Source organism: Pyxicephalus adspersus, chromosome 5, assembly GCF_032062135.1.
Source record: "Pyxicephalus adspersus chromosome 5, UCB_Pads_2.0, whole genome shotgun sequence".
Taxonomy (NCBI): Eukaryota; Metazoa; Chordata; class Amphibia; order Anura; family Pyxicephalidae; genus Pyxicephalus; species Pyxicephalus adspersus.
In genome coordinates, this window is record NC_092862.1 from 73133651 (window position 1) to 73157648 (window position 23998).

General features: G+C 37.1%; 1 protein-coding gene across 3 annotated transcripts in view; it reads left to right on the plus strand.

Moving 5' to 3' along the window:
- The first annotated feature begins 18391 nt into the window (after positions 1-18391).
- OTULIN (OTU deubiquitinase with linear linkage specificity) overlaps positions 18392-23998 on the plus strand; it is a 30428-nt gene continuing 24821 nt past the window's right edge. The window contains exon 1 of one of the 3 annotated variants that reach the window (XM_072411853.1): positions 18392-18588. In XM_072411853.1, the coding sequence (XP_072267954.1) occupies positions 18395-18588 (194 nt within the window). In that variant the 5' untranslated portion in view covers positions 18392-18394. The remainder of the gene's footprint in view (positions 18589-23998) is intronic. The other 2 variants (XM_072411850.1, XM_072411854.1) reach the window with 2 other exon arrangements.

The window sequence follows — 23998 nt, forward strand, 5'->3', positions numbered from 1 at the left end:
GTGACCAGCCACTGTAACATGGACTGATGAGACAAACAATATTTAGGATTTTTAAAGTGGCTACTTTAAACAGTTACCAGAAGCAAGGGAATACATAGCATCAAAAAGTACTTGGTAGACTACTATACCGGGATTTGAAAGGAAAAAACAGCTGCATCATGAAAGAAATAGAGCAAAAAGATGAAACTGGCAAAACAGAAAAAAACAAGCCTCATCCGCAAGCAATGTGATACACATGTGCCAAAAATATCTCACTAGGGCCTTCGCAACAACATGAGATCTGTGACAATGTGCTATACTAACTTGAAAAACAGATAAAACAGACCAGCAATAGGATGAGACAGAGCTACAAGCTCTAAAAAGCTTAAGCAGTGTTCTGAGTATTGCAGACTATTCTATAAAGAAAATGGCAGACAAGTAAACAATATTATTCATCTAATCTGAGTAACAGAAAAGTACACATGGTTAGCAAGTCGTTTTTTTTTTTTTTGTTTTTGTTTTTAATAAATAAATAGATAAATAAAAAAAGCACAAAAGCCACAAAAATCTAAAATGAAAATTTCAAATGCATATTCTCTTTTTTGTTTTATTTGTAAAAAAAATCAGCTTGATCCAAACAATCTTATTAATATGATCTGATATTGTAAAATATTTGTTCTTATGTATAATTTGTAATTAAATGTGTACATGAGATCAGGCATATTTGCATACACAGGCTTTATAAAATGATTGTGCATTATTACTCTTTGCAAAATGGAAGTCATTGAAAGTCAAATCAATGCACTGTCTAATTTATTAACCCCCCTAGCGTTCTAATTCTGTCATTTTTTGATGCAAAAAGTGATCCTATTTTTTTTGCATAGAAATTTTTGTTTATATTGTGGGCCTGTAATTCTTAGGATTAACTCCCGGGTATAATTATTATATTTTTACCGCTTTTTGCAATTTTTCCGGCCCCGAGTCACACTCGGGAACACCCCTTAGGGGGTTAAGACTCTCCAAGTCTGGGGAGGATACACTTTCATCAGTGAAGCTGGGTGATCCAGAAAACCTGGGAAGGATTTCTTCAAAGTCATTTGTTAGCAAATGTTTTAAATCCTGAGATCATGGTGTTTATTTGACACTTCTTGCTTATTTACTTCTTATAAACTTACAAATGTGAATTATGATACTACAGGGTTATAACTCTTGTGCTAACTATGTGCCTGCACATGCACAGATACAATACAAGGAGCAGAGGTTTGTGTTTTTTTTTTGTGATGTCAGCAGTGACAAAGAAAAACTGATAAGTAAGATAAACAAAGTGTTTGGCAGACAACCTCATTATAGGGCGAGGGAGGTTCAAAGCAAGTTGTATGTTTGTCTAGAGTTCAGTTCAGTTTATATACCACTTTCGCATGTTTTTGAATGGTAATCTGCCTCATGCAGTTGTAACTAGCAGACAGCTTGATTTCCTATAGACATCTGATTTTCTTATTTTCCTAATAAATGTTGTCTTTGGTTTTATTTGAATGGATATATCATATAATTTGAAGGTGAAATCAGAGTCTGGTGTTTTCAATCAATGGGATGACAATCACATGTAAAGTTATGGTTCAAACAAAGAAGATAGTTGAGGGCCTCAGAAAAGGGTCGTCAATGTACATACAGCTGAAAAGGTTACAAGATCATGTCTATAGAGTTTGGACTCCACCAATCCAGTCAAACAGATTGTGTACAAATAAAGAAAATCCAAAACCATTGTTAGCCTACCCCAAATTGATCGACCATCAAATATAATTCCTACTGTAAGGCGTGTAATAGTCTACAAAGTTACAAAGGAACCCACGGTAATTTTCTAAGCAACTGAAGGCCTGTCTCACATTGATAAATGTGGATGTTCATCCTCATGTTCATCCATGAGTCCACCATCAGAAGAACACTGAACAGCAATGATATGTATGGCTGGGTAGCTAGGAGAAAGCCATTGCTCTCCCCTAAAAATATTGCTGACCACCTACAGTTTGCTCTAGATCATGTGGACAAACCAGACAAATACTGGAAGAAAGTTTTGTGGACAGATGAAGGAAAAAACAGAGTTTAGTTCCAATTAAGTTTCATTTAAGTTCTGATCTCATTGCGCATGCGTGAGATTGACACTTTTCTTCTCATTGCAGTAAAAAGACCCTTCTGAGCAGCCAGCAGCCTCCTCAGATATGTGACATATGTATCCCAGGAGGCTCTGCGCTACCATTTATTCTTTATCACAGCGGCAGTAAAAGCAGTTTTTTTTTTTTTTTTTTTTTTTTTTTTTTTTTTAATAAAATCACATTATTTAAAGTGTTATCTACTCTTTCATATAAAGAAACAAAGTTTGGTGATAGGTCCACTTTAAATGAGGAGCATTGTACTTGGAGGAACTTTCAAGTACCACTGTATATATGTCAATCTAATTAATCAAGAAAATATTTAATTACCAACTATCAAAAATAATTTAGAATCTGATTTTACATTCGTCTATGGTTTTAAAGATATGATTTTAAAACACTTTATGTAAAAACAAAAATTTTAATATATATTACAGCTTACCTGTTTTGGGTTCTAAGTTGACAATGCCTCCTCATTCTACTAGGGAAAAGTGTTAGAGGTGATACTACTGAGTATACAGGGCAGGACTAGATTTCTGCCAGGGTCAAAAGGTAATTAATAGTTAATAGGCTGTAGAATCTGTGTTGCTGTAGATATTTTTCTACATACTGTACATGTAAAATGAGATTTTACAATGTAAATGACAGGTCACACTGAGCTATGAAAAAGGCATCATAAAATGTGGGTTCTGAGCAGAATGATAATTTCCAAAACTTTAACTAAGCTATGTTAATAGACGTAATAACTGGAGACAATGGGCCCGATTTATTAAACCTGGGATACACTTTCATCAATGAATCTGGGTGATCGAGTAAACCTGGAATGGATTTCCTAAAAGTCATTTGCTATTTGTTAGCAAACGTTTTCAATTCTGGACCAGATCCATTCCTGGTTCGCTGGATCACCCAGGTTTACTGATAAAAGTCCCCTGTTATTCTGTAAGCTTCACATAGCCTTGGTTTAAAATGAGGATTTTACAGATGTAGCACTCTTTTTATAATATGTCTCTTTAAGTGGGGATAGGGTGTAATATTAGAACTTTCTGGATTGTTCTAGGTTATGGTTCTCCCCTGTGAATGATTGATAATCTGTCTCCAGTTACTAGGGGGAGTTTCCAGTTCTAGTGAGACAGGGGCCAATCACTGCCAGTATGTGTTTGTCTGCTTGGCTAATTAATGGTGCAGGTATTGTGCTAGTATTCAAAAGTGGATGAGTAAGTGGAAAATTTAGAAAGGGGGTTCCCAGGATCAGGGGCCTGGATCTTGGAAGGCTGGACAGAGGGGAGCAAGAAGTCCCCCGCAGTTTAGTGTATTCTTCATACTAACAGGAAAAGTTGTCAAAGACAGGGACCCATTGGAGGATGCTATTGAAACAGGGGCTCATGTGCTTTGAAACAGGACTGTAGCAGCAAGGGTGACCTGCTTCATTGAACAATTTCTTCAAAAATGTCTGACTACAGATGTTGACCTGCTACTGAGGCTTTTACGCTAAGTATAGGCTTTAGATGGTAGTTCTACGTTTGTGCTCTGTGCCAAGTTTAGGGGAGTTGCTGTTTCCCCCACAGCAACAGGGAGTTGCTGTTTCCCCCACACTCTGCACCCTTTCATCCTCTCTACTGCTAGTGGTGTTGATCTTATAAATACCCCTAGATTAAAATAGGGGCTGAACGTGTGTGAATATTCTGCCCACCTGAAAATGTAGCCACTCCTGCAGGTGAGAGTGATACACTGATAAGATGGCAAACTTGGCATCACATTACTGGCAGGACAAGGATGCAAGGCATGGGTTAACTAAGTTATTTCAAAGTAAATTTTGTTTTTTTCAAAGTCATTTCTATTTATGACCTTTATGGAAACAATCCATTTACACTTTTAAAAGGCATTTTCCTCACCCCGTAAAGCATTTTTCACAATATTTTCTGGTAATTGCACATTAATAGATTCTTCTAGGGAGGTTGCATTCCTTGAAAATCCCAGATAAAATGGTCATTCCTATTTACAGCTCTCTGGTAATTACCTTGACATTTCAACATAAGGATGCCAGCCTCTCACGTACTGTAAATCCTGCTCTGCATATTATAGGTCTGAAAGATTTAGACTGACATTTTATTTTCAAACAGAACCAATGTTAAACCAAATGCATTGTCAAAGTAGCCCTGAAATCAGCCTTTGTCTGACACCTGTCTAGATAAAATGTGTGGGAGTTGTGTTAATGTAATTCTGCTTTCCCTTGCATAACAAGTATGCTAAACATCTGCAGATTCTTATTTAGTCCTAAACTGTTTGCTATTCTTCACAAAATCTGCACTCCAAAATTAAAGTAAGCCCACAGTGAAAGCAATTAAAAATAAAACTAAACCTCCCACTTAGCAAACCTCTGATTCCTAGACTGTTCTATATGGCGAGTTTCCCACCACTCATAATTTTACCACTAGGGATGAGCGATAATGTCTCTGGCATTCCTGCAAAAAGTTCCTCGAACTTCAGATGGTTTTGCGAAATTTCTGCGAACCAATTTCGCAAAACCATCAGAAGATCTATGAAATTTTAACAGGAGGATTCGCTTTGGGCCGCATTCAATGAGAAGATGTGTGATCCCCAGCACTAGAGGTTCATAAACCTCTAGTCCCGGCGATATTCTCAATGAATGCGGCCGCCTCGGGCGCATTCATTGAGAAGATGTGTGATCCCCAGCACTAGAGGTTCATTACCCTCTAGTCCCGGGGATATTCTAAATGAATGCGACCACCTCTAGTGCCATGGATCGCACACTTTTTTTTAAATGCGACTTCGATCAGCGAAGTTACACTGGCCGTTCTCGCTTAAAATTCGGTAAGCGAGAACGTCCGAATTCGCTTTGAGATCAAGTTTTAAAAACTTGCTCGCTCATCACTATTTAACACCACCTCTGAAATGTTGCTGGCACCAAACAACAAGACTTTGTCCAGGAAATACCAACAAACTGTTTGAAGTCTGGGAAAACAGGAGCTTAACATTTATTTGTGAAAAGATAGAGTTAATAGGGAAGTACCTAATGCTTCTTTTCAAACCAGAAGTACCATTCATTAGGTTTGCTGAGCTGTAAGTTAAAAAAATGCCTGATTACTATTGTTTCCTATTAATAAGCTGCCACTGAAACTATTTGTATGGGACTTGCTCCTTCCTTGGCAAAACAGAAATTTCTGCAACAAAAGTGATTGATAAGTCTCTGATATATCACAAGCTTACCTGCCTGTTAATCTTCTGTAGAATGTACAAAGAGCTTCACATGTGCAACTCAATCTACAATGCCGAACTGATAAACTCCTGTGTCAATCAAGATGGCTGAATATTCTGAACTTGTAAGTGAGGGCAGTTTACCTCTGTTTTAATATTTTTAAACTGTATTTATATAACGCCAACATATTATGCAGTGCTGTTCATTAAATAGGGGTTGCAAATGACAGATCGATACAAACAATAACACAGGAGGAGTAGAGGACCCTGTCTGAAAGAGCACAATAATTCCTTGCAATAATTATGTAAACATTTATCAACTTTGTCACAACCAATTTGATTTCAGGTTTCTGTAATTAAAGTAGTAAAGATCATAACTCTGATCAACTGCCACGGGTTATTGTACTTTACACATAATAAGTAGACCCCAAATGTAAGCTCCATAGATTCCCACCATGTTAGTTTACATATTATTATCTTGCATTAACCTTGTAATAACTAAACTAAATTTGGAAGCTGCCAACATGAATAATAATAATTGCAACAAATAAGTGAAATGTTTACCTTATTCATGCATGTCATGTTTGGTGCTTTTAAAATAGCATACAAATATTTACAAGTGCAAGCTCCTGAAGGAAGGGTGTATTTATAAATGTTTTGCTTGCAGATGTGGACATTTATTTATTGGAATATACAGCATTTACTAATGTTACTGCTATGCTTATTTGTATTGGCCACTGTATGGTAGAATAAGTGTTAGTTTTAACATGCATTGGAATGAGAAATATATAGATTATATATAGATTTGAAGAGCTATGAGCAGTAGAAAAATTGTATAAATATACCCCTTAGTATATATTAAAGAATATTAAACAACAGAATAGTGAATACTCCAAATATTTGATGATATTATTTCACTTTTAATTTAATGTTGCCAGATGGCATTAGGGTAATAGTAATCTGCTGAGGGAATACCAATTAATTATACTGAAAATACAAATGTAAAAAAGTTACGTTAATATAAATACATAAAAACAACAAAAGGAGATGGAGAATAATATAAGGGTAATTTTTAGAGAGGTGAATCTGACATTTACAAATCAATCTCTCATTGAGAATCAATTACTGTTGAAAACACATGGAGCTGGAATATTCTCCACCAGTGAATGTTTGATGAATGAGACTCTCTGCATCATAAATAGACTCGGGTTATATTTTATTGAATGGTAATGCATCATAAATAGACTCCTATATTTTAGTGAACGAATAATGAATAAAAGTTACGTTCTTAAGACAGGTGGACAAGATTAGTATTTGGTCAAATAGATCAGTAATATTCTTTTGGATATTTTATATTTTTCCAGTTTATTATAACATGACATTTGGTCATTCCATTCTTCGAGGGTCTTTTTATAAAGTAGTGGATCTGAAATATTTCAGTAGTTGATTCTCCAACAGAAAATGTTTGAGTGAATGTCAGATTCACTACATAAACAGATCTGCTATCTGCATTCATTGAAGGAACTGAACAGATAATATTAAGTCAAATAGGATCTGCAGCCTGAAGTGAGAGTGTTCATTTTGTGATCTGGTGTGCAGAGATTCCGGTGTATAAGAACTATGTTCCTGATTCTTTTCTGAATGCCAGCTACCATTTGGATCTAAAGGACTTATTGGATTTAGTCAATGTGGATTATGCATACATATTAAGTTATATTCACATGGATTTGATTTATGTATCTTTTATGAGATTATTAGCTCCACTTGATTATTTTGGAAGTTGAGTACACTCTGAAATTAACTGTTTCATACCTTGTGCACATTTTACTATTTCATGTTTTCCCCCTTTAGAATAACAGTAAAATGTGAAGGCATAGTATCTGAGCATTAGGGCTAAAAATTTTATAGTTTTATAACACATTCCAAGTAGAGACATATACCTATCTCTAATTAATGCCTTTTAAGTACATTCATACATTTCTAGTTTTTTTTACATTTTAAGTAAGTTTTTCAATCAGAATTTGGTCAGAACAATAAAACCAACACTTCCATTGAACAATCGAATGTCAGGTTACACTATCATATCATGTTAGGCCAGTCAATACATGCTGCAATTTAGTACATTAAACTGAGTACATTAAACTGACATTCTGTTCTCTAATACTACAAACTATCCACTAGATGTCACTGTAGGATTATTTTTTTTCTTTTTCATACCTCTGAACAGAACTGTCCAAAAAAGACTTCATTAACTTGCTGAGGGATTTACCTTTAACTTTATATATAATTTACATTTAACTTTATAAATAAATATAATTATATATATAAATGCACTTAGTACAAGTATCTACATTTAGGAATATATTATTTGTTTAGTTTTATTTTTTTCAACAAAAAAAAAAAAAGGGAATGATAGGCAACTTACTAAATGTGACAAGCTTGCATTAGAAGATTTCACAGTGTTGAAAGATCATCTTACTAGAAAGAGGTCCCATTTAGAACTTTACGTTTTGCAGTAGAGAAAATAACATGCACAGCGTTGCCATCCATTTAAATGACATCCAAATGCACACAGGAGAAAGGGTTTGTAGTAATATGTTGGACTGGAAAAAAGGTTATAAATTTAGCACTTTAACAATTTATTTTCAATTATATTTTCTAACATGACCTATGTTTAATAATAAAACACAAACATGAAAACAAAGAGAGAGGACTGGGTTTTTTTGTATGTGGCTATACTTTAAAATATGTTTAATATAAATACTTCTATTCCATATGAAAAGGTTATACAATATTATATAATGATAATAGCAATGTTTACGTGATCACATATAATATATAAAATTAGAAAATATATAATGTTATAATAATACAATACATTCACAATTATTAATGCTTTACGTATATAATGAATATTCAGAGTAATAAATGCTTATGATAACAGAAGAAAACAAAACATAGCGGAGGTATATGTTAATCTAGTAGGCATATATATTATATGTGAACGCTTGAATATTGAAATTTTACTTTGCTTTGTTATACAGTCATTTGAAAGGTCCCTACATGTTCCCTGAGGAAGCCAAGTGGGCAAAGCGCAACGGAATTGAAACAATTATCATTCCCATGAATAATATCCGGTTGGCCTTTGTATAGTAATTCTGGCATTTTTCTCTGTGTTTTTGCTAATATCATTATATAATACTGTATTATCTTTTCATATGGAACAGAAGTATTTATATTAAACATATTTTGAAGTATAGCCACACAAAAAAAAAAACAATCCTGTCTCTGTTTTCCTGTTTTTGATAGGTAAACAAGACACTGATTAAGCAATAAGAGTTACGCATTATCCTCTCTCATATTTTTTATTATTAAACCACAACAATTTAAATGGTCCCTTATAGCATTGTGAGGTCCTGACTCATCATTGCAAATTTGAAACAAATAAATAATTTTAAAAAAGCAGATTTACAGAAAGGGGTTTGGTAGCAAACAATAATGATTTTTTGTGCACATTAATGAGACAAATGCATTGTCAGACAAGCTAGATGACCACAGAAAAAAGTTTTATTTGAACCAGACTTTTTTAAACTGGTGGGGTGTATAGGAAAGGGGATAAAAAAAATCAAGTGTTTGGCCTAAAAAAAACAAATGGCTGGAGTTAGGCTTTATTAATCCATAATAGGCATCTTAAGAGAAAAAAAGGTCATGACAAGCATTGATGGGATTGCAGTATTTTTGTTAATGCCTAATGTCTAACACAACATTCACTGGGATGATAATAAGGCTGTAGTTGTATATAGAAAAATGTTCAAATGATTATTTTTAGTTTGTTGTTTGGCTTGTGTAAAAATAGGCATGGATTTACTTTTCCTATCAGCCAGTAGTAGGATCCCCTATTGTCTAAGAGAGTCCTAGGAGAGACCGTTAATTCCTGCCAAATTTTATTTACACTGCCTGAAACGGAGTCATGCAGTTGTATTACTCATGAGCTGCAGGACGGGACCAAAGACATGCTTAATTGATTCATGGAGGTAATGCTTTGTAAAAAAAAATGTTTATAATGCTTGTTGGAGCTTTTACTGATACATATTGATAGATGGTGAGACGGGAGATTAAGTTATGTTATGAAAGGTAAAAAAACAGATGATAGGTGTGTTTGCTGTTCATTGTTATTTGATTTTAGGTTGCAGTAGATAATATACACACACTTGATCGAATAACGAAATCATACATCAGCAACTATAACAGTGTAAATGAATACCTGACTGATTATTGAAGGTTATTGAAGATTGTATATTCATATTATATATATATATATATATATATATATATATATATATATATATATATTGTACCTGATATTCATACATCCTATGCAGTTTGTGTTGGGTACGTCTGTGCTTTGTTGCAATCATTTTTCTGTGATCTGTCTGAATATCCCCTTAGGTGTACATAAACAACACCATGTACTTGAGGATTCAGAATATAAGAAACATTAGGGCTTCTGAAGCACATTGCATCCAGCCAAACTGCACTAGAAATAACCCCCCCTGATTGTTGTGGTAATTGCTTCACTCTTGTTTCAGTTCCCATATGGAATGTTTTAGTAGCCTTATACTAGCCCTATTTTTTGCTTTGGTTTTTTTTTTTTTTTCATGCAGTGGAAGTACACTTCCTTAAAATGGCATAAACCACAAATAGAATGGGACTAAATATAGATAGAGGATCTCACAGGACTAACATAAATCCATTTAAAGTGCACATTGTGTTTTAGCTCCCTTGAGTCTTCTACAGTAGCTGTGCAGACACTGAAACACTATGACTTTACAATGTGAAATTCATAAAGTCACTGGGACTGTAAACACCAAATAAACACATTAAAAACTGTAATTTTATTAAATGGGTTGCCATGAGTCATAAATTAACTTATTTACTTATAATACCTTATATTTTAATGTGCTGGTAGTTGGATACAATGGAATACAATCTAGTGTATCTTGCTATTATTCTGGCAACTCATTGTATATGTGCATTCTCCTTCATTCTAAATTGCATCCAAAGCCTATATACAGTGTACTGAAACAAACTCTATGCTTTGGAAAACCTATTTGGCAAAGAAACATACCAGAGAACTGTCTTTGATGGAAAGAATTTTACTGAAGAATCATACAAAAATGTGCTACTCTACAAACCAGACTCACCTCTTGCATGCACTGAAATTTCCATAAATGTCTTTAATCCTGTGTGGTAATATTTTTAAACCTTGTATTATGTATGTAATTATGTAAGTATATGGGGTTACTCCTACTCACAATGGGGCTGATTTACATAGAAAATGTGATGCTGGTCTGTGTGAGCGTATGATCAGTTCACTAGCAACATTCATTCAGGTGAGCCTTGCATACTCGGCTGTTCAGAAATTAGTATACTAATACAAGCGATAATACAATATCTAAAGGTATCAATTGTGTTATATGTAGGTTCCTCTAGTAGATAATAGCCAAGAAAGTAAATTAGGCAACATTGTGGCTCAGAGGTTAGCACTCTTTCCAGCGCAGCGCTAGGTCCTAGGTTCCAATCTCAGCCAGAGCACTATCTGCATTGAGTTTGCAGGTTCTCCCTGTGTCTGTGTGGTTTTCTTCTGGGTACTCCAGTTTCCTCCCACATACCAAAAAAACATGCAGGTTAATTAGGTTCCTCTCAAAATTGACCTTGGACTACATTTTTGACATATGACTATGGCAGGGACATTAGATTGTGAGCCCCTTTGAGGGACAGCTAGAGTCATGACTATGGACTTTAAACAGTGCTACATAATATCATGACTCTGTATAAACCCTGTGTAATAAAAAATAATAATTGTCACCTGTACTCATTTATGTGAGCAATAAGTCTGTGCCCATGTCACTTGAACCTACAGGGATTTCCTGGAGATATATTTTTTGCATTGCTGAATAATTATGATTTTAATCTTTAATATGTTTTTGAATGTATTTATTTTATATTATTTTAAGTAGAATTCAGGTAGAATCAGCCCTTACAAGTTTAGGGACCAGTGTGACTGTGATTATTGTCCCATTGTATACGATGCTTTGGTGTAACAGATTTTTTAGGTTAAAAAGACGAAACTCAATTTGAGCAGTCAAGGAGAATCAAAACGCAATTTTTTTTTTTTACTTGCTAAAATGCTTCTTTTAAAAATGTTTATGGGTTTTATTTAAAAAAATAAAAAAGCATGGGGTCCCATCTAATTTTAAAAACCAGACCCACCTACCCCCAGTGGTAGGTGGAGGGTATGGCAACTCACAACTTCTTTTTTTATTTTCCCCCTATTTGTGACTAGGGATGAGCGAGAATGCCTCTGACATTCTCGCAAAAATTTCCTCGGACGTTCGAAATTTCGTCGAACCAATTTCACGGACCCATCGGACGATTAAGAAAATCATTACAGGAGGAGTACCATGCATGCATTCATGAATGCAGCCATGGGAATCCTCCTGTGCGAGATCAGCAAGTCCTCATTTAACCTCTAGTACCCGGGGATCGCGCACAGGGGGATTACCATAGCTGCATTAATGAATGCAGCCGCGGTACTCCTCCTGCCTCCCTGGTCACTAGAGGTTAAATGAGGGCTTGCAGGAGGAGTACCATGCATGCATTCATGAATGCAGCCATGGGAATCCTCCTGTGCGAGATCAGCAAGTCCTCATTTATTCTCTAGTGCCCGGGAATCAGGCACAGGAGGATTCCTATAGCTGCATTCATGAATGCAGCCGTGGTACTCTTCCTGTCAGTGTGAGTCCTGTGGCTGTGCTCATCAATGAATGCAGTGGTAAGAATCATCACAAGATGATTCCCACGGCTGCATTCATTCATAGTGAACACAGCTGCAGGACTCTATCTTAGAGAATCTCTATCCAAGAACACATACTACAGGGATGCAAAAGCAATCAGGGGAGCAGAGCAATCAGCTCCGCTCCCCTGAATGCTGTTGTAGGCCCCAAAAAATTCGATCTCGACGGGCGAATTTACACAGGCCGTTACCGCTAACATGTTCAGTAAGCGAGAATTACACCATAGCTACTCTATACCCAATCTACCAGCTATTTGAGATTTTAATTGCATTTTATGGCTTAAACATTTCCTTTTTTCTCCTGCATATGTATTTGTAGACAAATATCATATAGTACCCACTGTTTTTTACAGATAAAACAGTAATGAAAAAGAGGCTATTTTATTAGGGAAACAACCCATGTCTACAAATAAATGAAATGAAAGAGACAAACCACAGATCTAAACATGTCTGTGCTGGCTGTTGAACTCCATGGCAGGAAAAAAGGCACAGACACAGCAGACATAGTAATTTCCAAGGACAATCAGTACCAGCACTCCATGGAGAAAGGCTAGTAGAGCCCAGTATACATGGATAATCAAGTGTTACCAGAAATTTAGAACTAGATAGATGTGTGTATTGAGAAACCCCTTCCAGCTTTCCTAAAAGAAAAGAATCTTGAAGAGAAGAAAATTAAGATACCTCAAAAAAATTACCAAACATAAAAATTCACACCCCACAAAGATTCATCAAGGTCAAACAGAGGGGGGAGTTCAAAATGCCTGTAGAAGAAGACTGTAAAACAGACAAATCCATGAAAAGTATGTTCTTCGCATGACTGGGCTGTCAATATTACAGTGACCATAATATGATTTCATTTAATGTAAGCTGTAAACAGTGAGCAAAATCAGGAAAGATAAAAACATTTAATTTTAGGAGAGCAAATCTTCCATTATTAAGGGTGTCTCTCTGTGACATGGACTGGGAGACAATACTGTCCTCAAGGAACACAGAACAGAAATGGGATTGTTTCAAGTCTGTTCTACAAAAGCACATTAAAAAATATATTCCAATGGGTAATACGTTTAGGAGGGTAAAATTAAAACCTATGTGGCTCACAGCTAATGTTAAAAAAGCCCTAAGAAAAAAGGGCATTTCAAAAATATAAAAATGAAGGATCACCTTTATCATTTTAAACCTATAAGGAATTTCAAAATGAAAGACAGATTGCAAAGGAAAGTAAGGCAAACCCCCAAAATTTTTTCAAATATATTAATAGCAAAATGATCAGATCTGAGCATGTAGGCCCCTTATTATTATTAATATTATTATTAAACAGGACCCTTAAAGAATGTTGCTGGGTTGGTAACTGGGGAGTACACAAAGGAAAATGACAGAGCTCAAATCCAATTTCATAATAGCAATGTCACTACCTTAAATGAGTCACAATGGCTCAGAATTGATATGATAGAGAAACAGCTGGGAAAAATTAAGGTTGACAAAGCACCAGGACCTGATGGATTACATCCACGTGTCCTCAAAGAGCTGAGCTCGGTTATTTCAAAGCCATTATTTCTAATTATGCATTACCTTTATCAGCAGCTGAATATTGGAAGAATACCATTAATTATGAATACAATAATCAATGATCCATGAACAACCACCAAAAATAGTAAAAATGTAGATGGCAAAAAAAACTTAAGAGTCTCTGATACTAACTTGATACATATCCATATATTGTACAAGCCTGTTGGGGGGGCTGCAGCATAATTTTAGTATCCGCAAACCTCCTTAGTACACCACCTGAAATCTATACCTTCTAAAACTGGCCAAAAGAACAGAACCCTTTACAAGTATTTGTAGATAATGCTTGTGCGCACCAATCAGCCAAGCCCATTGCAGCTGCAAGCAATCTTCATAATGCGTGCTTGTTACCATTGAGCTCCCACTGAAAATAATTCATGTTCAAACAGTTTATGGAAATCTTTAAAGATTTACTTGTGTTACCATGGTTACCATACAACCATATAAATGTATAAAAACTATATGCATATATGTATGTACATAAGGATATTTTTTATTATTATTCTGTATGATATAACAACTGCAAAGAATTTAGGTCTCATCGTTAACGCAATAGTTAACCTGGCTCAAGTGATAAGTGCTGGGTTTGTTTGCCGATTTGTACAAGCATGTTAACGGCAGTCATTGTTTTATTAAACACCAAGATAAGGTTTGCCTATGTATGAGCATCATGGGTGCCTTTGGTAAATCAGCCCCAACCTATATCTACAGATCTGCAATCAAATCAATGCACCTCTTGCGTTCCTGTTAACTATCTGAACAGATGTTTAGTAATATGACTAGACCAATCTATCAATATCACAAATGAATAAAATTACTGAATGACGAAAGTGAATGAGTCACAATGCCAAATGTTTTGAGATAAACATTTCAATAATTAAAAAAAAATGCTTGCCATGGATTTTTTAATATAGTGTATTTCAGGTCTGCTGAATCTAGAAATGACATTAGTTTTCTTGAGTTGGCTCCAGTTCTTGTGATGCAGGAATTGGAATAGACGATTTTACCAACAACAAATGTTAACACAGCATATTATTATCAATCTTTATTTACACAGATGTTTTGCATTTTATATAATAATTGTAGCATTACTTTTATGAAACTTTCATTTGCCTTCTTTGTATTCATACATTTTCTTTTTTTAAAGAAATATGAGTTCTTCAAGAAGTTGTTTAAATGATCCTAATGTATTTTGCTACATTCGTGGTGAATATTCTCAGCAAACACAGAGAAGAAACATTACAGAATTTGTGAAACAAGCATATCTTTCATATTTTGGTATTAAACTGGGGAACCAAGATAAGTATTGGGCTTCACATATGGTATGTAAAATTTGTGTCTTTGTCAGTGGAAAAATGGAAAAGTGAAAAGTTTGAAATTAGATGTACCTATGGTATGCCCAGAGCCCAGAAATCATCATAATGATTGTTATTTTTGTGCTGTGAATGTTAAAGGTTTCAATTGTTACAAGAAAAACAAGTGGGAGTACCCTGATTTGGAATCAGCAAGACGACCTGTGCCACATGGTGCTGATGTTCCCATACCAGTGTCCAGTCCACCCCCTGATATTCCTGTATCAGACATGGAGGATGTACAGGGTTTGGAGTGTAATCCAGGAGTTAGCAGTGGAAGTGAATAAGAAGGAAGTGTTTCATAAAACCATCAGTTCTCCCAAGAAGAGCTCAATGATTTAATACCTGACCTAAAGCTGGGTACACACGTGCAATTATTGTCGTTGTAAAGGATCTTTCACAATCCTTTCCAACGACCAAGTACTTGATGCATTAACGAGTGCTGTACATACCATTCTGCTCTATGCAGAGGGGAGGGGGAGAACGATGGAGCGGCACCCTGCAGCACGCTCTCTCCCTTCCCTTGCATTAGGATCCTTTGTCGTCCATCGCCCGTGGATCCGCCAGGATGGTCTTTCGGACGATGAACAACGGCACTGTACACACGCAAGATTCTCGTCCAATATCGGCCCTAAGCCAATTATCGGACGAGAAGCATTGGACGTGTGTACGTAGCTTAAGTCTGTCAAGACACGCATCTGAACTTTTAGCATCCAGGCTAAAAGAAAAAAACTGTCTGAAACCTGAAGTTAAAATAACCGTTTATAGGACAAGAGAGGTGACACTCCTACCATATTTCAGTGAAGATTGAGACTTTGTGTACTGTTGTAACATCCCTGGACAATTAGCCCATATGGGAGTACCAGAATACCGAGCAGAAGACTGGTGGCTTTTCATAGACAGTTCCACTCAAAGTTTGAAATCTGTTTTGCAACTGCTATGCATCTTTTTTGCCTTCCTCTGGACCAACTATGTCTTATAGGGTTTTAAATCTGGGATGTGTTTATTTCTCTAGTGGTTGAAGTTGATGGACTTATGTCTTTTTTCAACTTAATCTACTATGTAACTATGTAATTGTGCATCAGTTCAGTGAACTGTGTACTGTTATAACATCCCTGGACTACTAGCCCAAATAAGAGTACCATAATACCGTGCAGTTTTAAATCTGTTTTACTGCATAATGGCAACTTCTATGCATCAATTCCAATTGGTCACTCAACAAAACGTAAAGAAGAATATGAAAAGATCAAAATGGTCTTACAAAAGCTGTGCTATCATGATCACCAATGGTCCATATGTGTTGTTTTAAAAATGTTGAACTTCCTACTTGAAAGTGGATGTTTCAAAACCCATACGGTACCCATGTTTCATCTGCTTTTGGGATAGTAGAGCAAAGCAGGATCAATGGAAAAAAATGACATAGCCTCCGAAGGGAAAACATGAAAAAAGGTCGAGCGAACATCATTATTGAGCCAAGGTTGACAAAGAAAAAATCATTCTCCCTCCACTACACATAAAGTTGGGATTAATGAAGCAATTTGTTAGAGCTCTGAACAAGGACGGTGATTGCTTCAAATACATTTGTAGATTCTTCCCTGGATTGAGTACTGAAAAATTAAAAGCAGGAATCTTTGATGAACCCCAGATTTGAAAACTGACAAATTTTACAACTTACATGACTGATACTGAAGCTTCTGTCTGGCACAGCTATGTCATGATTGTCAAGAACTTCTTGGGTAACCATAAAGCACAAAATTATGAGGAACTAGTACAAAACTGTTCTTAAACTTTAAAAATTTGGGTGCATCTATAACCATAAAGTTATACTATCTCCATAGCCTTTGCAAAAATTTCCAGAAATCCTTGGAAATTTCAGTGAGGACAAAGGGGAGAGGTTCCATCAAGAAATAAAGGTGATGGAAGAAAGGTACCAAGGCGGATGTGATAGTGTTGGTGTTTGAATTTCGGGTTGTCCCTACTCGAAAATGGCAGTTCGATTTCGGGCAGACCCGACCCGAAAAACACGGAATGCGAATTTGTGTTTAAAAATATGTTTTTTTTAAAAAAAGGAGGTTTCTCCATTGAGAGTTCATCTGAGTTCAGTTCCCACGGTCACCGGACTGTACTTATCATTGATAAGTACAGCCCGGGGAGCGTGGGAACTTGCGGTCACAGATCTCTATCCAAGAACACATACTACAGTTATGCTAGGGCTGCAAGAGCAATCCCTGATTGCTTTTGCAGTTCTAACAAGTCCCAAAAAAAAACAGAATTCCCCTCCTCCCTAGACTTAATGGTGTTCGAATTCGGCGTTCGATCACCCGAAAAGTATCAGGCTATTCGATCGAATAGCTGCCGAATCGAACACTCAGCTGTTCAAACAACACTAGTGATAGACACATGATGGAAGACTACTGCTGTGGCCTTCAGTGTGCTTGTCCTGATAATCAGCATAAAAGAAAATCATACAAACTGAGTTTTTCAATAACTGTGATTAGTTCTGTAAATATACTGAATATAGAATATATTGACATTAAGTATTTCAAAAATGTAATTTTGCCTACTTTTCATGTTTCATTAGTTTTCTATGAGGTAATTATTGAGGGGTCATTATTTCAAAAACTAGAGCCAATCTAGCAAAACCAATACAATATTTGGAATCTGTGCATCAAACATAACCTAAAATGACTTTAATCTCTTTGGCAAGAAAATGTTTGTTGACTAGTGTTATTAACAAACTGTGCAGTGCAAATAGACTATACTTTACCCATAAAGAAACATAATTTATGTTTTTGCAATATTTTACTGACCAACATGAATGAAATCTTGATCAATGATTGCAGAGATTCAAACAAGAAAAACGTTTCTTGACTGCTATTTAAATATAAAGCCCTGTGTTTTGGAATTTGAAGTGCATTTAGGAAGAAATCTGGAGAGGTCTGCTGGGAATTACAGGTGAATCATTAGATTCCAGTGCTGGAACTTTTGAACTGTATCTTGTATCTTTCAGTGCAGGAAGGGATCTTTGTTACAGATGATTCTAACACTGAAGAGGAAATAAGGTTTATGCAAGGAGGGATATTAGAGTTAGGCTTATTTCAATTGTATATATATCCTTGTCAATGTTATTTCTTATTATTTATAATAATTCTCTTACTACTTACTTTTTGTGTCTGCATTGCCAGGGTGAGGGCCATAAATGCTTATACATCGTTCCAGTAGATTTATTTTTATTTTTTTTCAACAGCACAATCCATCTCAGCTGAGATACAAGAATAAACATGGGCTGTTTGTGCTCTGTATGTGGTTGTAACCACATTTTCTGCTGTCACGTTGGTACTGGAAGAAAGCGCAGAAGAAACACTGTATGTTTATGCTGCGGAAAAACAAAACCTGATAAGGTTGAATGGATTATGAATGACTCACTACAGCTGGGAAAACTAAAATGCACATTGGACGACTCTGATTTGCTAGGGTAAGACAATTCCTTCGATTTGTTAATTTTTCAGAATGACAAGGTTTCCTACATGATTGTAATTTATTGTATTCTTGTAAAAAAAAGTGAGATTTTCCTTTTTCCATTTATTCCAAAACTAACTGACCAGGTGTTATTCTTAACAAACGCAACAATCAAAACAAATGGCCTGCACAATTCTTTTCTCTATAATTATGATGTATCAATGTGCAACCACCTCAATGAAATTTAAAAATTTTACACACAATTTACTAAAACCAATATTAGTAAATATTCAACACATGCTAAGTGAATAGTTTTCTAGATGCAAAATGAAGTCCACAAAATTCTTCCCTCTTTAAACATCTGGATTTATGGATGATACACTTATGTGTGTGTATGTATGTCTGTGTGTGAATAGGAGGTTTTTTTTATATATTGTACATAGGATTTTTTACATTTTTATTTAATATTTGTTTTTGTTTGCTACCATCACAAGGGCTGATAGGCCCCTATGTGGAAGTAGTGACAGGTACTTGTTACGTCAACATCCAGGGTCTGTAAGACCTCTGATGTCTTCCCTGCTACAAACAAAAAAAAAAGATCCATAAACCTGTACACCCAGCATTCCTTCAAAGACTTTGACAGATTTGAATCCAGTGCTCAGAGATAAAAGAAGGTTGGGAACAGAGGTTCCTGATCAGTTTCATCAAATGTAAATGCTTTTACCGTGGTCTCAGGCTTAGGGGGGCGCAATGAAAGTTCCATTGTAGGTCCCCCTTCCCCCAGTAAATGCCTAATTCTAACTCTAAAGGTATTCTGTTTTTTTATATAGTGTTGGAGGTTGTTTTTGCAGGTTTGGTTTTAAAATCTTCAAAGTCGCTCAAAGAAAGCACTTTTTGTAGCTATAGAGCTACCATTGGTTCCCTCAAACTTTGTGTTTAGATAAAGATTAGACAAAGATTTGTGTTTAGATAGTACACAGGTACAGGTTTTTCCATAAGATCTGCAAATTCTCCACTTAGCCACTTTCATGGCTCCTAGTCAGTTTCAGTAAATATTGGATTTACAATTAGAACCTTGAAGGTTGATCTCCATGCACTGTTGACAACGTCTGATATTTATGAGCACACAACACATCATATTACTGACAAAACAGTGAGCATGGACAACTCTGATTTATAACTGTTTATTTCTGGAATAACTTAAGGAACCTATTAGCTATATACATTTTCTGAATATTAAGGTGAAGTAAACCAAGGTAAAATATAAATTTGGAAGCTGAGTGAGAATTATTTTCATATTGGTTCTGCCACTGTCACACTTACCTGTTCCTCACTAAAGCACAGGCTTCACTCTCCTGCCTAAGCTTTATGAATTCCGTCCAATCCGCTGGCCAATCAGGAAATAGCCTCTTGATCAGCCCTGGCTAGTTAGCTAGTTCATAGACTGTATTTTGTGTTCATGCAACGTGTCTCGAGCCCCTAGTTGTGTGAGCTAGTTCCTGTTCACCTGTGGCTAAATTCAGTGTTTCCTCTGTCCAGCTCCCGTGTTAACCCTAGTTGTCTAGTCTGTTGGTTCCCAGTCAACTTCCCTGTGCTGTTCCAGTGTTCCTGTCAGTCTGTGGATATCCCTAAGTCTCCTGTGTTCCCTGCGTCCGCAGTGGCCCCTGTGTCACTAGTGTCTGTCCCCTGGATCCCTGGCAATTGACCCCCGGCGTGTGACCTGACCTCTTTTGTTTGCTGCCTGTCTTGACCCTGGCTTTCCTCGACTATCCTCCTGCCTTGTGTTTTTGTACCGTGCCTGTCCACCTTGGTGTGCCCAAGGACCGCAACCTGGCCGTAACCAGGACCGCAACACCCTTACCATCAGAGGCTCTAGAGAAAACCTGGTTACAGCTTAGACTCTGTACCTTGGCCCTTCACAGGGCTCACACCACCTCCGTGCATGCGGTAGCGCCCCCTAGTGGCCATGTCTCTCCATGCATGACAGCCACTCAAAACCTTAAAGATCATATGTATTATAAACAATGTTTAGATACATTATATATTAAAGTCTGTACAATCACCAAATGTTTTCAGACTTTAAGGGTTGCATAAAATGTTTCAAACGATGGTAAACAGGTAAATAAACACTCCCAAGATTTCACAGACCATAGTGTATAACAACAGTTGTAAATGCATAGAAGACATTCCAATCCCCAGATCTTCTTCAATACCAGAAGCCACTCCACAGAAGCCTAAGAGAGTTAAAACCCTAAAAAATAAGAGTAAAAAAACTCTAGCACAAGACAATTGCTTATTCATGCAACTATTAAAATAAAAACACAGAATATTAGTGCAGACAGCTTTTAAAAATTTAAAAGAAGTTATAGAGTTAAATGGACACTTCCCAGTACCATGTAAACAAAGTATGACATGTCACACAGGCCCCCCTACCAACATGTTTTACACATGATCCTTGTAGGTGCTGCCTTTTTTATGGGTTGGTGGGATATATTACAAAAAAATGACAACCAGTTAGCGTTCTGGGTTGACAATGGTGGAAGCACGACGTCCAGGTCTATTCATAGCCACTGATGGTGTTTGGTGGTTCTTGACTATGGATTCGGAAACTTGAAAAATGAAGTCTGAATAATTAACACGCCTCTGACAATTTTTTTTGTACAGAATGTAGGCATTCCATAGGCACTGCTCAACTAGATGCCTGAAAATCTTCTTGTAGTACTTCCTTTGCTGTTTCCTCATCGCTGGGTAGAATGTCATGGCTTGGTCAGCTCTGTCGACACCTCCCATGGTGCTATTGTAGTCAGTCACCAGTCTTTCCCATGTTTTGTGTGTACCAGAACGGTGGAGCCATCATGGGCAGTACTCATCAGGCACACATCATTCCTGTCACGCCATCTCAGGGCCATCATTTTGCCTTTCTGCCAGGCAACAATTTCTCCTGTCTTCAGCTTCCCTTTTGCAAACAGTGATGGCAGGTTGCGCCGGTTAGCCCTAACGGTTCCATACGCATCTGTTCTGTGTCGCAGAAGGAACTCATAAAGCTCAGGAGAAGTGTAGAAATTGTCAGTTATGACACAATAGCCCTGACCTAGCAATGGCTCAATGAGGGATAGCACTGAAAATGTTGCCAATCCATAAGGGCTGTATCTGGGGTTAAACTGTGTCCCTTTTACAGCGTACACTACCGTATTCCAGATGTAGCCAGTTGAGGATTGGCACAGCATATAGGTCTTCACGCCAAATCGTGCCCTCTTTGATGCAATGTACTGCACCCAGCTGAGCCTCCCCTTGTAAGTCATTAGACTTTCGTCAATGCTGACATCTATTTCTGGCACATAGGTTTGCTGGAAATTTTTTGGAAACATTTGAGAAACTTCCCAAGTTTTCTTGAGTTTTGGTGCAGGATGGGTAGTCTTATCAAATTCTTCATTATTTGCGAAGTGCAGGTACTTCATGATGAGGGAAAAGCGGTATTCTGGCATGACTGTGCCAAAAAATGAAGTGGCAATCATTTTGTTCTTGGACCAGTACCACTTCTGCATGGGTTTGCCCACAACTCCCTGCAGGATCACCAAGCCCAAAAACAGCCAAATGTCATCCTTGGTCACAGGTTCCCACTTTCTGCTTTTTGCAAACTGCAGGTGTGGAGCGCCTTGTTGTTGTCCAGTGTTAGCAAACACAGAGCAGCATATATGTTTGCATAAAAAAAAAAAATTAGCAAAAAATTTCAAAAAGTTAGCAAATACAGACCAGCATACATGTTCGCATAAATTTTTTTAAAAAAGTTAGCACAGAGCAGCACACATGTTGGCATAAAAAAAATTTGCAAAAAATTTCTAAAAGTTAGCAAACACATAGCAGCACACATTTGCATAAAAAAAATTAGCAAAAAAATTTAAAAAGTTAGCAAACACAAAAGCGGCTTACCTGTTTGTCTCCGCAACAATTTTTTCGATAACTTCATCAGTCAAAAACAACTTCAGGTATGCCAGGGGGTCGTCGCATTCAGCCTCAATTTTCATCCCAGGTGTGCCACTAAATGGAAATCTTGGCGGTGCTGCCTGGTCCACATCAAGGTCAATAGGACACCATATGCGCACAGCATTGAACTCAGGTCCAGAATCGTCGTTCAGTTCACTTTCGCTGACTGATGACAAATTTCCTGGTGAATCACTATCGCTCGATTCCACAAGGCTCTCCAAATCGCTATCAGTGCATTCATATTCCTCCAAAAAAGCGATTGTGCCGGGGAGATGCCTTTTGGATGCCATGCGGTCTCCAGCAAACAGTCAGGAACATCAAGGTCAAAGACAAAGTGATGAAATGATACATTCAGGAAGTGATTTATAAGTGATCAAAAGCTCAAATCAAGGTCAGGGCTAATTGTGGGCAAAATGTAAATCAGGGCACTGGGCAATGATGCTTGGTGCATTAAAATGTGTATTTGTGCTTTTAATTTGTGTTTTTTTGGTGTATTTTACTGTAAAAAAAAATTTTAAAGCAGAATACATAGTAATCTGCTTTTAAATTTCCCGCCCCCGGAATTTATCACTCCATCGCATCACCTGGAAGATGTCACACATCTTGCGGGGTGATATGGTGGGGATGTCCCCACCCTGCTCACTCTCCTGCTCGCATCACCCGGAGGCTGATCTCCGGGTGATGCGAGCAGCTGCAGTAGATTCCGGGGGTGATGTCAGCGGGAAATCGCCGCTGGTATCACCCCCGGAATTTACTATTGCTGATCGCATCTGCAGTTAAATGCGATGCACCATGCAGAAATCATGCATGGTGCATCGCATCTAGCTGCAGATGCATGCAGCGGGGTGGCGGGGACCCAGGCAGTATTTAAAAGCAGACCACTTGGTAATCTGCTTTTAAATCCCCCCCCCCCCCGATGGAGAAGCTCGATGGAGAAGCTAAGGTAAAGGGGACCCCCAAAATTATCCTGAGTGTGACTCGGGGTTACCGCTTTTTGCATAGTTTTCCTACCCCGAGTCATACTCAGGATTACCGTTAGGGGGGTTAAATAACTAGGCCTTTTTTAGAGCAGACCTCTTTAAGTCCCTCTTGAATATTAGGAGATGCCTATATGTATACCATCGCAGTATCAAACACTGTTCATTCTGTTTATCGATGTCATTTACAGCAGCAAGGTGAACAAAGAAATAATAGCAGCCCCTCTTTACCTTTAGCCATGCAGCCTGATGTATTCTATCAGCATCCTCAGCACTCACTGTGAGGCTGTGCACAGCTGAAGGGGATTTTAGAGGCAGATTAGTTCCTGGCTTTATCCTGCACAGGTACAGGTGAACAAAAGTACAGGTGAACAAAATTAGAGGTGCAAGCCACAGATGTCCGCACCTCTAATTTTGTCTACCTGTAGCTCCCAATTGCGCATCCTTGTGAAGTAAATGCCTCAT